Below are 21,653 nucleotides of genomic sequence, written 5' to 3' on the forward strand. Positions count from 1 at the left end.
AAGAGTGTGTTCCCCCTTGCTTCCGAATGTAAGACGCGGTAATGGCACATGCATGTATGTACTGCCACCACTTTCCTTGTGATCTGGTAAACGAAAGCTTGCAGACCCAGATGGACCACTAGTAACTCCTTTATGCTAATGTAAAGGGAACTCCGTAGACCATATTCCCGACACTTTCTTCTCTCCAAAGACTGCTCCCCAACCTATGTCGGATGTGTCAGAAAAGAACTGCAGGGTTGGGTGGAGAGGGAGAAAAGAAATGCCTTGATAGTCGGCTCTGAGAGCCACCATGCTAGATCCTCTTTGATTTCTTTTGTGATGTCGAACACCTCCAAGTCCAGCTGACACTTTCTGCACCAAAATACCTTCAGGAAGAATTGAAGGGGTCAAATATGTAACCTTCCGAGTCTTACAAACTTCTCTACCCATGATAAGGTGCCCAGAAGACTCATCCACTGAAGAGCGGAACAAGATCAACGGTTCAGGAACTCCACAACTACTTGAAGGCATGATTGAACTCTTTTCGGGGAGAGAAGAGCCTGAAAAACTTGAGTATGTATTGAGAGTCATGCCCAAACATAGAATATTCTGAGTCGGAATCAGTTTTGATTTCTTTTCATTGATGAGAATCCCTAATGAGTGAGTCAAACAAAGTCCTCTCCCTCATGCACTGGTTTTCCAAGGAGGAGCGGAGAAGCCAGTCATCCAGGTAAAGAGCCACATTGATACTCAGGAGATGTAGCCACTTCCCTAGAGGTGCCAACACTCACGTAAACAGCTGAGGAGCTGTTGAAAGACTGGCACACAGCACTTGAAATTGGAATACTTTGTCCATGAAAACAAACCAAAGAAATTTCCTTGATTCCGAATGAATAGGAATACGTATGGAAATATGCATGTCGCATGTCCAAGGAGACCATCCAGTCTACTTGGCAAAGTGACACTAGGACTGAGTGGGTTGTTTCCATACTGAACTTTGTTTTCGAGACAAACAAGTTGAGAGCGCTCACATCCAACACGGGTCTCCAGCACCCTCAATGCCTTGGGGACTACAAAAAGGCGGTTGTAAAATGCCAGAGATGACTTGTCGATCACTAACTCTATTGCCTCCTTCTCAATGAGAGCTTCTACCTCTTTGGCCAGAGCTACAAACTTCTCCGAGCCTGCAGAGTAAACCAACAGTACGATCAGTGCATTGGAGAGGAGGCGGCGGCGGTTTGAAAGGAATGGAATAACCAAAGTGAAGAACTTGGACCACCCAAGGATCTGCCCCTCTGCAATTCCACTCCTCCCAAAACAGATGCAACCTGGCACCTACTGGGGCATGAAGGCTTAGAAGCACGTTTTGACATATTCCCCTAGACTTGGAATGGGGGCGTAGGTTCAAGCGAGGTCTGACAAAGGGTCTGGTTCAGCCTCAACAAAAAGATTGCTGCAGAGGAGAGGAAGAACTGACAGGAGTCTCAGAGATGGCTTTCACTCGCTTAGTCGACTGGACCAACAGATCATTTGTCGACTTTTTCTCCAATGCAGAAAGGATAACTTTAACTGTCTCTTCTACAAATAAGTGTTGCTTACCTAATGGCGAGAAAAGCAAAGCAGACTTCTGGGAAGAAGTAACGCCTTCTGTGACAAAGGAAGAAGGATGTGGACCGAGATCCCCTTCCTTGGACCTCTTAACAGAAGGAGGGGTGAAATCTCCTGCAGTTGTGCACCTTTTCAATGGACGCAAAACTGACGAACTATGCCACTTACGACGCCTCACAGGAGAGGAATCGCTCAACTCCAACGATAATGGAGCTGCGAACAAAATGTTATTGTTATAATACAATTAAGTTTGTTCATACTTACCTGGCAGATATATATATAGCTGTATTTTCTGAAGTCCGACAGAATTTCAAAACTCGCGGCACACGCAGTGGGCGGCCAGGTGGTAGTACCCATTCCCGCCGCTGGGAGGCGGATATCAGGAACCATTCCCATTTTTCTATTCATATTTTTATTAATGCCACTGTCTCCGAGGGGAGGAGGGTGGGCACTTTAATTATATATATCTGCCAGGTAAGTATGAACAAACTTAATTGTATTATAACAATAACATTTTGTTCATGCAACTTACCTGACAGATATATATATAGCTGAATCCCACCTTCGGATGGTGGGAAGAGACAGAATAGGATTTGTAGGAAACTTAAATTAAGTAGATGATGTACACCTTGGTTCCTCACCTGTTAGCAAAGTAGACTTTGTGATTACTGTCACTTAAGCCTGCTTCCGCTTAATCAGAGTTGCCAGCCAGGTGGAGACCTGTAGTGCTGGTGCGCTCTGGATGCTCTGTCAACGGGGACGTGACCTCAACGTGACAAGACCATCGAGCCATACATATGAGGGCTACGAAGCAACTGACCACCACCTGACCAACTAACCAAAGACCCCCTGAACACTAAACTAAGAGATGGGAGATCTTCACACAAGACTCACCACAAACCAAAAACACAACAATTAAAAAATAACCTAAACCTAACTAAGGGATAGGGAAAGAGCTACCTCCAGCCCCCAAGACTGAGTCTGCAGAAACGTATGGCCCAAGAGAATTACAGTCGTCATAAATCGTTCTCACATCCCTTAGGTAATGTGAGGCGAAGACAGAATTACTCCTCCAAAAGGTGCCATCAAGAATGTCCTTGATTGACATGTTCTTTTGGAAGGCAAGAGAGGTAGCGACAGCTCTAACTTCGTGAGCTTTCACTCGTAAGAGGCTCAAATCAGTCTTCTGGCAAGATGAATGAGCCCCTTTAATGACGTCCCTCAGAAAGAAAGCCACAGCATTCTTAGATAAAGGTAATTCTGGTCTCTTCACAGAGCACCAGAGTTTACCTGAGGGACCTCTTACCTCTTTTGTTCTATGAACATAGAACTTGAGAGCCCTGACAGGGCACAGGGCTCTCTCTGGTTCTTGGCCCACCAGACTTGACATACCCTTGATTTCGAAACTTTTCGGCCAAGGGTTAGAAGGATTTTCATTCTTTGCCAAGAAAGTTGGGCTCAAAGAGCAGACAGTGTTGTCTCCTTTGAATCCCACTAGATGACTAAAAGCTTGGATATAACTAACTCTCTTCGCCGTCGCCAGAGAAGTTAGGAAAAGAGCCTTCCTTGTCAAGTTCCGAAGAGACGCTGTTTGAAGAGGTTCAAAAGGACTTGACATTAAGAACCTAAGAACTACGTCAAGGTTCCATGAAGGCGGTCTCGCTTGAGGAATCTTCGAAGTCTCAAAAGATTTCAAGAGATCATGAAGATCCTTGTTGTCAGAAAGGTCCAGGCCTCTGTGCCTAAAAACCGCTGACAACATGCTCTTATATCCCTTAATGGTAGGGACTGCTAATTTCTGCACATTCCTAAGAAAGAGCAGAAAATCGGCTATCTGGTTCACAGAGGTCGTGGAAGAGGAAACTCCCTCCTTTTTACACCATGCCCTGAAGGAAGCCCACTTCGATTGGTATACAGCTCTTATAGATGCTCGTCTTGCATTTGCGATTGCTCTCGCAGCTGCTTTCGAAAAACCTCTCGCTCTGGCCAACTTTTCGATAGTCTGAACGCAGTCAGACCCAGAGCGGAGAGGTTTTGGTGATACCTTTCAAAGTGAGGCTGTTTGAGTAGATCTTTCCTCCAGGGCAACGTCCTTGGGAAGTCTACAAGGAAAGACATGACCTCTGTGAACCATTCTCTCACTGGCCACATCGGGGCGATCAGGGTCAACCTCGTCCCTTCTGAAGCCGCAAACTTCCTCATGACTTCCCCCATGATCTTGAATGGCAGGAAGGCATACAGGTCTAGGCCCGTCCAACTCCATAGCAATGCGTCCACAGCAATTGCTTCTGGATCTAGGACCGGGGAGCAATACAGAGGAAGCCTCTTCGTCCTCGACGTCGCGAATAAGTCGACCAGAGGACGTCCCCACAACTTCCAAAGATCTCGACACATGTCTTTGTGTAAGGTCCATTCCGTCGGTAGGATTTGGTCCTGACGACTGAGAAGGTCCGCCCTTATGTTTTGCACTCCTGCAATAAATCTTGTCAGGATCGTAACCTTCTTCCTCTTTGCCCACAGCAGAATCTCCTTCGCTAGGTGAAACAAAATCCTGGAGTGTGTTCCTCCCTGATTCTTCAAATACGCGAGGGCTGTGGTATTGTCCGAGTTGACTTGAACGATTTTGTTCGTCAATCTTCCTTCGAAGAACTGCAGAGACAGAAAGATCGCTGCTAGTTCTTTGACATTGATGTGCCAGGCTGCCTGTTCCCCTCTCCAGGAGCCTGACACTTCCTCCCCTCCTAGTGTTGCTCCCCAGCCCGCGATGGAAGCGTCTGAGAACAACACTAGGTCGGGGCTCAGAAGACTTAGGGACAAGCCCTCTTGTAGCTTCTGCGGATTGAACCACCATCTTAGATGGCTCTTTGTCGATTCTGAGATCCTCAAGATCGCATTGAGATCGTCCTTGGCCTTTCCATTCGTCCGCAAGGAAAAACTGGAGAGGCCTAAGGTGCAGTCTTCCCAAGGAAACAAACCTTTCCAGCGAGGAAATGGTGCCCAGCAGACTCATCCATTCCCTCGCCGAGCAAGTTTCTTTCCCCAAGAAGGCTGAGATTTTCTCCAATCATAGCCGCTGACGGAAACGCTCGAAAAGCCACTGAATCCATCTGAATCCCCAGATACACGATGGACTGTGTTGGGGTCAGATGCGACTTTTCGAGGTTGACAAGAAGTCCCAGGGACTTCGCTAAGGCTAACGTTAACTGCAGGTCCTTCAGACACTTTTCTCTCGACGACGCTCTGATAAGCCAATCGTCGAGGTAAAGGGAAATTCTTATCCCTGAAGAGTGTAGCCACCTCGCCACATTCTTCATGACGACGGTGAACACCATCGGAGCCGTGGTCAGGCCGAAACAAAGGGCTCTGAACTGCCACACTTTGTTGCCTAAGACGAATCTTAGATACTTTCTTGAAAGAGGGTGGATCGGGATGTGAAAGTACGCGTCCTGCAGGTCTAAGGACACCATCCAGTCGCCCGGTCTCAAGGCTCCCAGAACAGAATGAGGCGTCTCCATCGTGAATTTGGTCTTTTCCACAAAAAGATTGAGCCTGCTTACATCTAGGACTGGACGCCAACCCGACGACTGCTTTGGTACTAGGAAAATCCTGTTGTAAAAACCTGGAGACCCCAGGTCCGCGACTTTTTCCACCGCTCTTTTCTCGATCATCTGTTGTAAAAGATCGAACAACACTTGTCTCTTTTCTCCCTGATATGATGGAGAAAGGTCTCTGGGAGTCGTGGAAAGAGGAGGAGGATCTAAAAAGGGGATCTTGTACCCCTGCTCCACGATCTTGAGGGACCAAGGGTCCGTATCTCTCTCTCTCCATGCTCCCGCAAAGGACTTCAGTCTGGCTCCGACTGGTGTCTGAAGGACATGAGTTTCACTTGGATGGCTTGGGTTTGAAGGAAGCTCTTCCTCTTGCAAGCCCTCTCCCTCGAGGAGCTGCTCTCGAGGGAAGAGCCCCACGAAAGGGTTTAACCTTCTTCGGCGGTCGCACAAAAGACGAAGAAGTGGAAGGAACTGCCGGACGTCTCGAGGACTGGGCTAAGAGGTCCTGCATTGCCTTTTCTTGCAAACTGCTTGCCAGGTCCTTAACCAAAGTCTGGGGGAAGAGATGGCTCGTAAGAGGAGAAAAGAGCAGCTCCGCTTTCTGAGCTGGAGTAACCGATCTAGCTGTGAAGTTACACAGCAAAGCTCTCTTCTTCAGGAGGGCAGTCCCAAAATGAGAGACAAGCTCCTCTGAACCATCCCTGACGGCCATGCACGTCCATGCACGATAGCATGCACGTCCATGCACGATAGCACGCTGGACAGCTCCCCCAAACTGAGAGACTCTGGGCTTCTAGATTGTAGATCTAGAACTCCCAAGCACCAGTCCAAGAAGTTGAAGACTTCAAGAGTCCGTAGCAGCCCCTTCAAATGATGGTCTGTCTCCCTAGGGGTTCAGGTCACTTTGGCCGTGGATAAGAGGGACCTCCTCTGAGAGTCCACCAAACTGGAGAAATCCCCTTGCGCTGAAGAAGGGATTCTCACACCCACGACTCCTTTGGTCTCATACCAAATACCTCCTTTACCGCTGAGTCTAGAGGGAGGAAGGGCGAAAGTAGACTTGCCCTGATCCTTCCTTCGTTCCATCCAGTCTTGGAGTTTCTTGAATGCCCTCTTAGTGGAGAGCGAAGTCTTCATTTCGACAAACTCCGGGGTCTTACATGTCTTCGAAGATGAAAACTGCGAAGGAGGAGACTTGGGAGCTGCCGGCTGGAACTTGTCCCAGAAGGACGAGCGCAACAGCCGCACAAGAACTTTGTAGTCTGAGATTGAAGAGGCAGCAGAAGGTTCCTCTTCAACAGAGTCAGCAGGACTACTCAATTCTCCTTCTTCCCTAATCGGAAGAGGAGACCGCCCCTCCGGAGAGGGCGTACGTCTATCGGGTCTGGGCTTTATCAAGGACCCCCGTTGCTTAATAGCAGAAGCCTCATCTAGGCTGCCTTCCTTGCGGCGAACCTTACAGCTCGAAGGAGGCAGAGCGTCCTTACGGCGTTGAGCGTCCTTGACGACGACCGAGGCCGCCTTACTTGCAAGAGAAGCGTCCTGACGCTTCTTAAACGATCGAGCAGACTTCGAAGAAAGCGTGTCTTTCCTAGCTTTAACAAGCTCCTTATAAGGAGACACGTCACTACGAGCGTCTTTCCGAACGTCCTGGTGCACGTCCTCTTCCTGCTCGGCGTCCTCCGAAGCGTCCTGAAAAGCGTCCTCAGAGTACTCAAAAGCGTCCTGAGCGTCCTCTCGAGCGTCACGGCAAGCAGCCTGCCCATGACGTTGAGAGGGAACGAAAGCGTCCTGACGACCCGTCCTTTTAGCGGGCGAATGAGATCGGCGAATCGCCGAAGGAGACGCAATCAGCGAAAGAGACGAACGAGGAGAGGGAGAAGGAGACTGCTTCGTCCTCTTGACGGGCAGCCTAAGGTCCTTCCTCCGCTTAGGCTCGACTGCTGCTGGGCGAGTCCTCTGAGCCATAAGCGCTGACAACTGGTCCTGAAGGGACATAAAAGTCTTCGTTGGAGAAGAACGAACAGAGGGGGGTCAGGGCTGATCCTGAAGAAGACGAGGGGCGAGGGGACGCCTCCTTCCTTCTCACAGGTACAGCTACCTGCTTCTCAAGAGAGCGACTGTAGCGCAACTCAGCGTCCTCGCCGGATGAGATCCTACCTCTCTTCTGAGGCGGAAAAGCGTCATACACATCCGGAGAAGAGCGCAAAGAAACTGGCGATACAGGACGTGAAGCGTCCTCAACACGAAACGTCCTTTTTAGCGGACGAGAGTCTCTCCGAGCGCTCCACCCCTTGCACGGGGAGGACGCTTCGGAGGACGAAAAGCAGTCCTTAAGGATACGCGCCTGTGCGCGCTCCTTGGCAGCCTGGGACTTTGCAACAAGGCCTGCCGAAGGGACGCCAGATCGGTGGGGAGCCCCCGTAACCCTCTTGCAGCTTTTGACATATCCCCTCCCTGATTCCTGGGAGTCCGATAGCGGTCTAAGCCTAGAGGCATTATGGGGCCGATCTGACGCCCCCTCCACAACACTAGGGGCACGATCACACACTTTCACAGAGCCAGTTTCCAAGGCTTTCACTTTGGTCTCCAGAGTACGCAGACTCCAAAATTAGAGAAAGGGCATTAGCTTCTCCAGACACAGATTCAGGGCCCGAAGGCAACAACACAGGTTTAGGAGATGCAAAATCTACAGGTGTTATAGCAGGAGAAATATTAGTACCCTTACCTTTGGTAGAACCACTCCTGGAGGAAGACCTCCTGATCCTATCGCGTTCCAATTTACGCCGATAGGAATCATACACCTTCCATCCATCATCGGTCAATCCATCACACTCATTGCACCGATCATCCACCAAACAAACATGCCCCCTACAACTCATACATACTGTGTGGGGGTCTACCGATGATTTCGGTAGCCTCACCTTACAATCACTCCTCACACACACTCTGAAACTCACTGCACTTGATCCAGACATCACGTTTACAGAAAAGCCAATCCAAAGTCAAAAAACAGTCCACTATCGCGTATGCCAATCCAACAATCCAGAATCAATAACCAAAAGTCAATCAGATACTTAATTGCGAGTCAAATCCAAAAATCCTAGGCGGAGGTCTGTAAACAGTAGTTTACCGACCGGCGACAGAAAAAATATGAATAGAAAAATGGGAATGGTTCCTGATATCCGCCTCCCAGCGGCGGGAATGGGTACTACCACCTGGCCGCCCACTGCGTGTGCCACGAGTTTTGAAATTCTGTCGGACTTCAGAAAATACAGCTATATATATATCTGTCAGGTAAGTTGCATGAACAAAACACCTTTTAAACAGTGTTCTGTTGAATCCTGTTGGTGTGCACTACAGGATTGACAGAGGAAGAGACTGCTTGTGGGCAAACCTCACCAGTCTCCCTTGGACCTAGGGTATGTCTTCTTCCCAAGGAGCAAGACAAGGACCTTCATCTAGGAGAACTGGTAGGACAAACAGCCACCCCCTCACCCCTCAGAAAGCACTGCATTAACACTTGGCACTTCATTATTGCAATTAGCCTTTTCTGGAAAAGACTTGACAGAAAAACCTAACTCCATAACCGTACTGGCAAGAACATCAAACTTTTTCTAGAACCTAGATTTGAGGCTGGAAATGGCATTGGAAGAAACTACATGGGAAGCTGGTAAAGGAATGAAAGGAGCAGGAGAAGGATGACTCAAGATTGGAGACATGGCTAGAGGAGGAGGAGAAGAAGAGACAGGACAAACTTGGTCCACGGAAGATGCAGAAGATGCTACACTAGCTTTACTTTCAACTTTAAGAGCTGCCTTCCTCATCCTATCCTTTGCTAGTTTATCAGAATATGCAAGAAAAACCTTCCATTGATAAACACTCCCATCTTTACACTCATCAAAAGCCGATTCACGAGTACATTCAAACCCATTACCTCTACATTTAATACACTTTGAGTGAGTCATAAATAGGCTTAACCTTTAACCTAGCATTCCACCCTCCTGCACAAAACCTAACACCTGAAGGGCTAGAATCTAACATGACGGCCTAAATGCCACAACTAATTGCAGTTAAGCTAACTAAAATGAAAGCAAACAACTAGCAAAAACACAAAGTGAGTATGTACTTCACAAAAATATGAGTCAAAAACCATCTAACGATGAAGAAAAAGTCTGCACCAACCACTGAAGTTAACCAGAAAACGAATTGACTACACCTGGTCCGTTGCACCTGTTCCTCCCTTGAGTGGCGAGAGATGATGTCACCTACATCAGCAATGGTGGCGCCACTGCAAAAGTTTGAATCTTTTGTCTGCCATGTAAGGAACCTACAGCTGTATAATTGTTCGGTAAGACACCAATAAAAAAAATGTTTAGCAAGCAAATAATAATTACCTGTACAGAGCTGTACTCTTTTCTAAGTCAGGTGTTGCAATGGCTACATGATTAAGGTTTCCAAGTTTCCAGAGTGCAGGTGGAACTTTTGAAGGATCCTGAAATAAGCAACTGCTAGAACTTACAAAACGAACATTTGCTCTGAGTTGAGCAAGGCATGATTTTGCTTGGGTAAGTAGGCGTAAGGTATGCATTGTCAACACTAGTACTAATTTAGTCAGTAAACAGCAAATTAATTAAGATACTCCAAACAAAAGAGAGACCAACAAAGTATATTCAAAATGTTAAAAACAAAAACTTGACTAGCACTGATAACCTAACTTTACCAAAGTTCACACTTTTCTTGGTTCACAGAGCTTTAAAATACTGCACAATAATTTTCATTACATTCTATAGCACTGAACTGCAGTCTTTCCTAATATGTAACACTTCACGATTAAGTAATGCACTTGTTTTCTTTCTACAATTTCAGAGTTTCAGCATCTTCCTGATTACTGCCAGATGCCTCAACTTCAGCCAGCTCTTGTTCAGCCAAACGTCTTCTCTCCTCTAAACGCTGGGGCTTTATCTGAGTAAAGTAGGCATGAGCTCTAGTGCCAACAATTAGCATTCCATAAAGCGTCAGACCCACACAACCAAATACAAAGCCCTTATGAAATAAATCACCCAAAGGGCCTGGCCTTGCAAGCTTCCTCATAACAGCAGATGATGTCAAACCTGTAAATGAAAAAATGATAATTTTTAAACAAATTGTAAACTGTATTTTTCCTAACTATGCAAACCCAAGGTCTTTTGCATTAGGAATTACTTTCAGTGAAGCTGGAAAATGGCCACTAGACTTTTGAACAAGGTAATTTGGTAGTTTAACTACCATTGGGGTGGCAGGAGTCCCGCCCACCTGAACATGCGCACTCCACTTTGCTTTTGGGCCTGGAAATCAGGTTGAGGGGTGGCAAGAGGTAGGCCTAATTTGTAAAGGACCCCAGGTGTTTGTATAGTTAAGGAAAAATACAATTTACTTTTAAGAATTGTCATTTGTTCCTACAAAACATACAAACCCTTGGTCCTTTACATTATGAAGGCTTATTACTGGAGGGAAGGATCTAAATTAAGTCTTAGAGCTGACCAGAGCTCACATACCTTAATTCTCTTCCTGGTCATAAGAGCAAGGATGGGAATCATGCCTCTGATGAATTGATCAGAGTACTATAGGAACTGCATGATCAATCATCAGACTTCTGGGCATTTTTCAAAGGAGGGAGGAAATGTTACCTCATAGGAAAAACCAGTTGGGATGAATCTGAAAGTTAATGACAGTAAGGCAAATATAAGCAGTGCATCTGCAACCACACATCTAAGGTGTGATGCAACCTTGTCCTCAGAGGAGCCAGGTAAGCTACACAACTTGTTGAGCAGCCACCACAGGTCCCAAGGAAAAAGTGGGCTGTCAAGACCACAGCACTGCCTTCAGAACCTGATAGACTGAGATTCTTCTGGAATGTGAGGGTTGGACCAATGCCCCTGACTTTGTGAGTTCTTGACCAAGGGGTACTGGTGTCATCTATGCCAGCAGCAGAGTACACCCTTCTAATGGTCTTAAGAAACCAAAAAGAAATAGCTTCTTGGACACATCTTTCTTGGATGAGCCAGTGCTAGTGAAGTCATCAACACTCAGGTCAGAAGGGCCAAGTCCTTTCCACAGCACTCTAAGAGGACAAAGTAACATCTCATCAGCATCATCATCTACAACAGTACTTTAGGGAAGGGATCATGAAGGACCGCTGGGTTCTGAGTCTTCGCTGCGAAGTCCGGGACAAAATCAAGCAAAACAGATCCCTATCCCCTTGAGTGTTTCCATCAAAAGAGAGTCCATGAAGTTAGCCAACTCTCTTCGCCAATGCCAAGGCAAGCAGGAAAATGGTCTTGAGGGTCAGATCCCTGTCTGATGACATTCATAAAGGCTCATACAGTGCACAAGTCAGGCTTCTCAGAATGCGAGTCACGTCCCACACACGGGGCCTAGGATGCAGATGTGGAGGTGTCTGTGATGTCGGTTCCACACCCCTGAAGTCGGCCAATCATCAAGATACCTTAACAGACGCATCCAATGCATACAGGCCAAAGCTGCAACCAGGGTGAACACATGAACACTCGCGTGAACACCTGAGGAGCGCTTGAGTGCCCTGAACTGGTACACTGTCTCTCCGAGGATAAAGCGAAAGTACTTGCGGGAGGAGTGTTGGATTGGTATTTGAAAATACAGAGGACACCTGTATTTGTGGGAATAAACACCAGATCTCAACCCCCCCCAGAATAGCTAGAATCCGCGGATACTTAGAACTTCTGTAAAAATGCTTAAAACGGCCTTCGCTGTGGGGAAAAAAAAAAAAAAAAAATACATTTTTTTTTTAGTTTATTACAAAAATATAAATTTTCATAATAAAATTTATTATTTGGATACTTACCTACTGTTAAATTAGCTACATTCCCATCCCCTCCGCCGATTAGGCGAGTCGGCCATTCAAACCGAAAAAAAAAATTGAATGGCTTGCCCGGATGACTGTCTAGTTTACCTGTTCTCCACCAGGTGTGTTTCGAATGTTTTAGCTCGTCAGAATTCTCCTTGACAGCCCACTAAGTTGTGGGAAGGTTGGGTGGGTCTACTTTAACAATAGGTAAGTATCCAATTAATAAATTTTATTATGAAAATTTATATTATTTGAGATGAATCTTACCTACTGTTACATTAGCTGATTCCCACATTAAGAAGAGGATGGTGGGTAGTGCAGCTAGACAAAATTCCTCTCAGCCATTCGAGCTAAAGGTTTCTTATACGAAACCCAAAACATTCTCACCTCATCTGGAATCCTTGGTGGATTTTACTACCACCAGAAGTTGGATTCCATTCAGGGAGCAAGGCTCTCATACGTATGCAGCAGAGTAGCCTTGCGGAGAAAACGGCTTCGATTCAGCCAGCATGAAACGCAAGCGGTATGAGGGACCCCTGTGCCTGGATCCAAAAGCCCTATCAAACTACAGTCACTTAAAATGAATACCTTTACAATATAAAGGTACGCTCCTATACAAAATTTGTACCTTCACGCTCCCAAACATATTAAAACCCCAGGATTTAAACAAAAGAGCCTAAAGAATTGCTCTTTTTCGGTTCAGGAAGACTACCCACTACTAGTAGTGGATTAAGGGCTTTGCTGTTTTCAACCAATTCATGTATACTTAAGGTAGTGATCAGGCAAAAACTGAATTGTACTTCTACTGTGACATCAATCCTATTCTGGAGCGACAAATTGACTTAACACTAAATGAAGTTGCAACTGCTGCTCACATTATGAATGTTTAACTTCCTTAAGGTAGAAGATATGGAGCTAGTTCTCATACACTAACTTATCCATTATGTCACAGAGGACCTTGTGTTCCTTGACAAAGTTTCTCAAATTCATAACACACGAGGTTAACTTTGCCTCTTCCAGGCTTAACCTTCACAAATACATTCTAGGTTTTCTAAACCGCAAAACAAAAGTTAACTTTGCCTTAAGTTTAACCATTGGCAAAGGCGTTATAAGTTTCTAAGAATCCCAACACAAAAGGTTAACTTTGCCTCTTCCAGGCTTAACCTTCCACAAATAGATTCTAGGTTTTCTAAAACCACAAAACAAAAGGTTGATTTTAGCCTCTTCCAGGCTAACCTTTGACCACAACATCTGTTTTTCTTAAAACCACAAAACCAAAGGTTAATTTTGCCTCTTCCAGCATTTACCTTTGACAAAGATGTTCAAGGTCTCTAAAAGGATGATAAAAATGTTCTAGGTTTAACCTTTCAATTTAAATGCCCAACAGGATAGAGAAGTTTCCTTCCCCACCCCCCAACCCCCCAAGGGGTTAGATTGGAATTCTTACAGGGAACTGTAAAGCATAGCCTTAACATCACCCTCAACTCTAAGGCAGAAAGCTAAAATAGCATTCCCTTACACCAGCTTAAAGATGGGTGTTGACAGCAAATTTACTTATTAACCACTGCTAAATATGTTATTGTTAGTATACAATAAGGTTTTGTACATACTTACCTGGCAGATATATACTTAGCTATACGTCTCTGACGTCACGCAGAATTCAAAAACTCGCGGCACACGCGACAGGTAGGTCAGGTGATCTACCTTACCCGCCGCTGGGTGGCGGATGTAAGAACCAATCTCCCTTTCCAGCCAGAATTTTTCCTTCCACCGGTCTCCTGAGGGGAGGCTGGGCGGGCCATCAATCGTATATATCTGCCAGGTAAGTATGTACAAAACCTTATTGTATACTAACAATAACATTTTTGTACATGAACTTTCCTGTCAGATATATACTTAGCTGATTGACACCCTTGGTGGAGGGAAAGAGACAGCAATATAAATATGGAAAAAAGGGGAAAACAACACTAGTTGTAGGATGTAAAAACAACCTTGGTTCTTACCTGTTTAGGCAGAAGACTTCGTAGTTACTGTCTATGAGTCTGCGTTGCCTTAAGAGCTTCAGCGAGGGCGTGACCTACAGCTGACAGACTCTTTGGGTCTATCAAAGGGATTTGGTTGTCCGCTTACTTGATAGAATCCGAGCAGGATCTGTCAACGGGGATTCGCCCCACTTATATGACAGAACCTAACCACTATCATTGCAAGGAGCTCAAACATACACCGATCACCTAACCAATCTAATCATTGTTAGTACTACGAAATGAAAAAACATGCCTACCCACATGTTCTTTCAAACAACCAAAAACTTACAACCTAACAAGGGGAAAAAAATATATACTACTAAGGATATGTCTCAGCTCCCTGCCCCAGCACCGAATCCGCCGATACGTACGGGCCTAACCCGAAGCACTTTTCATACGTAATTTTGACGTCTCTCAGATAGTGGTTTGCAAAGACTGAGTTGCAACGCCAGAATGTTGCCTTCATAATATTACTCAGGGATATGTTTTTGTTAAAAGTCAATGACGTGGCAATAGCTCTTACCTCATGAGCTTTTACCTTAAGAACTTTGTATTGACTTTCCTCACATATCGCATGCGCTTCTTTCACCAGGCTTCTGATAAAGAAAGAAAGCGCATTCTTCGAAAGTGTCCTCCTTGGATCTCTTACAGAGCACCAAAGGTTGACATCATTGCCCTTAAGTTTTTTCTTTCTCTGTAGATAGAATTTCAAAACTTCTTACTGGGCAAAGAGACCTCTCTGCTTCCTCGCCTACTAATGCAGACAATCCTTGTACTTCAAAGCTCTAGGCCAAGGATTTGAGGGGTTCTCGTTCTTGGCTAAGAACGAAGGAAGGAATGAACAGATAGCTGCATCTCCTCTGAATCCCACATTTCCTTCTAGTGCATGGAGTTCACTAACCCTTTTTGCGGAAAGCCAATGCCATGAGGAAAATTGTCTTCTTCGTGAGGTCTCTGAACGATGCAGACTGAGGCGGTTCGAACTTATTGGACCTCAGGTAACGTAGCACTACATCCAGATTCCAACTCGGAACCCCTGGAGAAACCTTCTTGGATGTTTTCAAACGATCTTATTAGATCATGAAGGTCCTTATCTTCTGAAATGTTTAAGTTTCTGTGCCTAAACACTGCAGATAGCATGCTACGATAGCCTTTAATGGTTGATACCGCCAATCCACTTTCTTCCCTAAGGAAAAGTAAGAAGTCTGCTATTTGTGTCACAGAGGTACTGGAAGAAGGAAAAGTGATGGTTCCTACACCATCGCCGAAAGACGTCCACTTCGATTGGTAGACTCTAAGGGTAGAAGGCCTTCTTGCTGCTGCGATAGCCGTTGCAACTCTTGCCGAAAAGCCTCTCGTTCTGACCAAACTTTTGACAGTCTGAAGCCAGTCAGATCTAGAGCGGGGAGGTTTTTGTGATACCTCTCGAAGTGGGGTTGTCTGAGCAGATCGATCCTCTGTGGTAATGTTCTCGGAAGATCTACTAACCATTCCAGTACCTCTGTGAACCATACTTGTGCGGGCCAGAACGGGGCTACCAGCGTCATCCTTGTTGCCTCGATTCTGCAAATTTCTTTAGAGTCTCTCCCAGTATTTTGAATGGAGGAAAAGCATACGTGTCTAGACCCTTCCAATCTAGTAGGAACGCGTCTATCGACACTGCCCTCGGGTCCGATATCGGAGAGCAGTAGTTTGGCTATCCTCATATTCTTGGCTGTGGCAAAGAGGTCTATATGAGGTTTGCCCCAAAGCTTCCACAAATCCTGGCAAACATCTTCGTGCAGAGTCCACTCTGCCGGCAGGACTTGATCTTTCCTGCTTAGGAGGTCTGCTCTGACGTTCTTTTCTCCCCCTGTACGAACTGGTAAGGAGACAAATCTTCCTTTTTTTCTGCCCAAAGCAGAAGTTCTTTTGCTGTCTCGTACAGGGAGAAAGAGTGAGTCCCCCCTTGCTTCCTGATGTAAGCCAGGGCCGTGGTTGTTGTCCGAGTTGATCTGAACTGTTTGAAGCTAGGACGTGGGGCTCGAAAGCTTTCAAAGCTAGCCAAACCGCCATCAGTTCCTTCTTGTTTATGTGCCAGGTCACCTGTTCCTTGTTCCAGGTGCCTGACACTTCTCTTGAAGCGAGCGTCGCTCCCCAACCTGTTTCCGAGGCGTCGGAATACAACACTTGGTTGGGGTTCGGAATGTGAAGGGACATCCCTTCTGCAAACTTGAGAGGGTTGGCCCACCAAGAGAGGTCCTTCTTGATTCCTTTGAAATCTCGAAGGAGAACTCTAGGTTTTGTGAATGACACCTCCAGTTTCGATGGAGAAAGAACTGGAGAGGTCTGAGGTGCAACCTTCCTAGAGAAAGGAATTGCTCCAACGAGGAGAGTGTCCCCAACAAACTCATCCACTCCCTCGCTGTGCATACTTCTTTCTCTAGGAAGGCTTTGACTTTCTCTGACCCTCGGGCTATCCTTTCTGGAGACGGAAAAGCCCGAAAATCCAGAGAAGCCATCCGAATCCCCAGAATAGATACGATCTTGACTGGGGATCAACTGAGACTTTTGAAAGTTCACCAAAAGTCCCAGCGAACTTGCCATGAAAAGGGTCTTTTGTAGGTCCTCCAAACATCTTTCCTGAGACTTGGCTCTGATCAGCCAGTCGTCAAGTAAAGGGACACTCTGACTCCCTCCAAATGTAGCCATCTTGCTACATTTTTCATTAGGCCTGTAAAGACCTGAGGGGCTGTTGAAAGGCCCGCCAGCACAAGGCCCTGAACTGGAATATCCTTCCTCCCATCATGAACCTGAGGTATTTCCTTGACGAAGGATGGATAGGCACATGGAAGTAAGCGTCCTGAAGATCTAGGGACACCATCCAGTCCCTGGCCGAAGGGCCGCCAACACCTGAGGATGTCGTCTCCATGGCGAACTTCCTCTTTTCTACAAAGAAATTCAGGGCGCTTACATCCAGAACCGGTCTCATCCTCCTGAGGCTTTTGGAACTAGAAAAAGGCGGTTGTAAAAGCCCGCTGAGCAAGGGTCGTTCACTAGCTCTATAGCCTCTTTCTCGAACATTAGTTCCACTGCTTGTGTTAAAGCAAGGCTCATGATGGGATCCCTGTACCTGGCCACCAACTCCCTCGGAGTCGTTGTCAACGGTGGTCTTTCCGTAAAAGGAATCAGATATCCTTTCCTTATTATAGAGAGGGACCAGTTGTCCGCTCCTCTCTTTGTCCAGGCTTCCGAGAATCTTAGAAGTCTGGCACCTACTGGTGTTTGGAGGACTACTTCCCTACTTCTTAGCTCTGACAGAGCGTGAGAAGGATCTACCTCTCTTGAAAGGTCTATTACCTCTCGAGGTAGAGGCTCTAGAAGGGGGGCCCCCTCGAAAGGGCTCCTGTCTAGCTGGAGTCTCCTTCTTAGTCTTCGTCTGGAAGGAGGTCTTAGGCTTCCGTGCCGACTGTGCGAGCATGTCCTGAGTCGCCTTCGCAGAGATAGATCCTGAGATGTCCTGTATTAACCTTCTTTGGAAAAAAAAAAAGCAGAGGCGAGAGCTGCGAATACAGGAGAGAGGCTCTTTGGGCATGCGAAACAGACTTCGTGAGAAAAGAGCAGAAGACTGATCTCTTCTTAAGGATCCCTGCTCCAAAGAGGGAGGCTATTTCGCTCGATCCATCTCTAATTGCTTTGTCAATGCACGTTAGAACACTGTTTAGATCTTCTGGCGAAATAGCATCCGGGTTCTGAGTCTTCTTAGCCAAGACCCCCAAAGACCAGTCAAGGAAGTTGAAGACTTCCAAGACTCTAAACATTTCCCTTCAGCAGGTGGTCAGCTCGTTCATAGCCCAGGTCGTTTTGGCGACAAAGAGCCGAGCGTCGTGCTGCATCTAGAGAAGAGAAGTCCGCATCCGCCGATTGAAGGAAGACCCAGACCTAAGGGTTCTCCAGACTCGTACCAAAACAATCCAGTCTGCCCGTAAGCTGGGAAGGAGGGAAAGAAAACACAGTTTTCCCTTTCTCTTCCTTAGAAAGCAGCCAATCACCAACACCTCTCAAAGCCTTCTTCATTGAGATGGTTGGCTTCATCCTCACACACGAGGAAACTTTCGTCTTCTTCGAAGTCGAGAATAAAGAGAGAGGCGACGGAGGAGCGACGGGAGTAAGGGAGTCTCCAAACTCTTGAAGAAGTAGATCTGTAAGGATCTTGTAGGACGAAACTGACGAGTCCTTCACCAAATCCTCTTCTGAAGGTTCAACTTCATCCACTGAGAACCCTCCGCTTCTTTACGAGTGCAGTTAGCCTTCTCTAAAGAAATGCGCCTGTCCAGAGAGTGTCTAGTAGTAGACTGGCGCCTATCAGGGGAAGCCAAAGTTTCTGGAGAGCTCCTCTCGAATGAGTCCTTCCTACTCTGATGAGTGCGTGCTCTTTGCTCCTTAATCCTACTCCTAGAATTCCGGGCTTCCAAGGGGGAGCGCCTGCTAGGAGAGGAGAGCCTACTATGCTCAAGGCGCTTCTCAGGATCCATGCGCCTATTCAAAGGAGAGCGGCTGCCAGGCGAGCTGCGCCTACCATGAGGCGAACGCCTACTAGGCTCTGGCGCCTACTTACAGGAGAGCGAAGGTCTGGAGAAGGCTCGCTTACTAGGAGACCGGCGTCTACCATGCTCCACAAACTTCGCTCCCGACTTGTGTGTCTCTTCAAAAGGTAGTCTCCCCAGAAGAGACATATCTTTCAGGCTCTACGCGCCTGTCCTGAATCGAGCGGCTAAAAGTAGAGCCGCGCTATCAGGAGAAAGCGCCTATCAGGAGAAAAGCGCCTATCCTCCGCACCACGCTTGGGAGCGGGAGAGCGTCTACTTGGGGAGTAGCGCCTACTAGGCTCAAGGCGCCTAACATAAGGCGAGATCCTGTCTCTTGATGAATCCATCAAAGAGTAGGCTCTCTTAATCCGGAGAATGAAGGATCTTCGTAAAAGAGCGCGAGGACGAGGCTGTACGCCTGTCTTTAGACGAACGCCTACTAGTCGCTAGATCCCTTCCTACTGGAGAGATGTAGTCACCAGGAGAAGCTTCTTGGGCGATTGATGCCTGGAAGACGACAAGCGCCTGCTGAGGGAAGAGCGCCTCCTTCCATCCGCTGATAAAGGAGAGAGAACCAGACTCTGGACTGAGACGGTTAAGACAGGTGAAGGAATCCTAGACTTCTTGCCAGGGAGAGAGACGTCTTTCCGCCGCGTTCCTCCTGCCAAGGAGCCCGCCAGTGCCGAAATCTGCGCTTGCAGTCCCGCAAGAATTCGAGCTGGAGATCTTGTAAAATCCTCCACCGGAGAAGAGGCTCGAAGCCTACTATGAGGCGAGAACTCTTGCTCCTCCGGGGTTCTTGATCTCAGCTTCCGGCTCTTTCTGGAAAAAACTTCCGGGCTGGAAGGAAAGGAGCCCAGGCGCCTTCCAGGCTCTCTTCAGCGGTCGTGAAGAATCCGAGGCGCTCCATCCTCTTCTAGGTGAAGGTGAGGTGAAGACGAAGAGAAGCATTGTCGCAATACCTCCTTCTTCGCGCGAAACAAGGGCAGCCTGGGTACGAGCATCAGGATCTACCAGAGGGACTGCATGATCGGTGGGAGTTCTCCCTAACCTTCCTGCGGCTTTTGACTTTCCTCCACTCCACTGGGACTGGGAGTCTGGAAGAGGTCTAGGCCTGGAAGCATTAAGGAGCCGATCAGACGCACCCTCCACTGCACTGGGGTCACTGCCCAACAATTCACCTTCACTACTCTTACCTTTGCAAACGAACGGATCTTCTTTTCCATGCTAAGGATCGTGGCTTCTCATGGTTTGCCACTTCCGTAGTCGTACCTTAGGTTCGATGCAGGGCGCAGGAGCTGAAACTGGCGAAGGTTCTAATGCTACAAACAGGATTTTCTTCTACCTCGCTAATACGAGACTTACTAGAACTTCTAGAGGAAGCCTTTCTCACCCTGTCTTTCTCTAACTTCCTCAAGTAGGAAGAAGAAGAGCCTCCATTCACCCTCATCCAACTTCTCACACTCATACACGGGTTATCAAAAGAACATTTTCTTTACCTCTACATTTAAACCCCCAAAGCAAACTGTGTGAGGATCTACCGTAGCTTTCGTAGTCTCACCTGCATTCATCCATAGCACACACTCTAAACATAGAAGATTCTTAACCTCTAACTCAGACATCTCGAAATCAAAGAAAAATCCAAATCAATATCCAAAAACAATCCACAAATGCGTATGCCAAGCCAACAAGATCAGGTATTCACCGAAAGTCAGTCCAAATAAATCCACGGCAACGAGAAATGAATAAAGCTGTCAGGAGGTACGGTAACCACAGGTGTAGTCGTCACCGGCGACAGAAAAGATTCTGGCTGGAAAGGGAGATTGGTTCTTACATCCGCCACCCAGCGGCGGGTAAAGGTAGATCACCTGACCTACCTGTGCGTGTGCCGCGAGTTTTGAATTCTGTCGTGACGTCAGAGACGTATAGCTAAGTATATCTGACAGGAAAGTTTCATGTACAAAAAAAAGGTTTTACAGTAAATTCAGATAAAGTTTAGACCTGCATCTAAACTCCAGAGAGAGACTGATATAGAGATGAACGGGCTTCTATCTCAACACCTTACAGTGCTGGTCCTCAGCAAGATCTAAAAGTACTTGATGCAATACTGAGAAAAGTACGTATGGAACGATAACTTTGGAAGTAGACAGTGAAAAGTCTTATCTCCTCTAAACAGAAAACATTGACATCTACAAGGTTCCAGTGCTGAAAATTCCTCCAGAATGGTACCCTCAGCAACACAGACCACTGCTTCTGACCCCAGGCCATGGCAGTTTTAAATTAAGGACAGATCCTATGATATCTTGAAAATCTTATTATTGGGAGGGGACATTCTAACCTCTCCAAGCAGTTAAGGAGATGCCTACATCAATGGAACTGTATGGAATTGTGTAGTAGAGTTGATTTCTTCTCAACAGAAGAATGAGACATCTACCAAGAGCATTGGAAATTCTGAAAAGTTTTGCCCTGAGGCTACGAGGGCTCTACGGAGACTAAGCAATTCTTGAACATGAAATTGCTCAATAGAATTCAGAGTAGACACAAGGGGCAGGCGTATGAGTCTGAATTAGGCAAAATTTAAGGAAACATCCACTGCTCAAGCCTGAGGGCCAACATAGTAGTAGTAATCATTCGGCTGTCCCTGTTCATCTACAAGCTAAGAAGCTAAATGAGTGTTCCTTAAATCCACCCAAGTGCCAAACTTATGGATATCGGGGCCCTTGTAGGCAGTTGTTCTTCCTGAATCCCCAATTGCTAAAACACTGTCCTTCCACAGAATGGATGATCAAACTAATATGTTGTTTCATTTCACTCAAAGCAGCAAACTTCCCACAAAGACTTTGTTTCTGACCGGGAATAAACCTGCTAAGCATCCTGATGTCTTTCCACTGCCCTGACATCTAAAAAGTTTTACCAGGTGTAGTTGACCATTCTATGTTGCATGAAAGGTTAATGACACTAGTTAAACTCTGTGTTGCATGACAGAGGGAAAAGACCAAAACTTGGACTTAGGTTTAAGAACCAAATGGATGATTCCTGGCTAAAGTGTACCTCCTAC

General features: G+C 46.6%; 1 protein-coding gene across 1 annotated transcript in view; it reads right to left on the minus strand.

Moving 5' to 3' along the window:
* The window catches only part of LOC135219458 (ethylmalonyl-CoA/methylmalonyl-CoA epimerase-like), an 86,114-nt gene that overhangs the window by 44,490 nt on the left and 19,971 nt on the right, over positions 1 to 21,653 (minus strand). Inside the window, exon 2 of the mRNA XM_064256249.1 lies at positions 9,536 to 10,252. Within this exon, the coding sequence (XP_064112319.1) occupies positions 9,536 to 9,729 (194 nt within the window). The 5' untranslated portion in view covers positions 9,730 to 10,252. The remainder of the gene's footprint in view (positions 1 to 9,535; positions 10,253 to 21,653) is intronic.

Source organism: Macrobrachium nipponense, chromosome 1 (assembly GCF_015104395.2).
Source record: "Macrobrachium nipponense isolate FS-2020 chromosome 1, ASM1510439v2, whole genome shotgun sequence".
In the NCBI taxonomy this organism is placed as follows: domain Eukaryota; kingdom Metazoa; phylum Arthropoda; class Malacostraca; order Decapoda; family Palaemonidae; genus Macrobrachium; species Macrobrachium nipponense.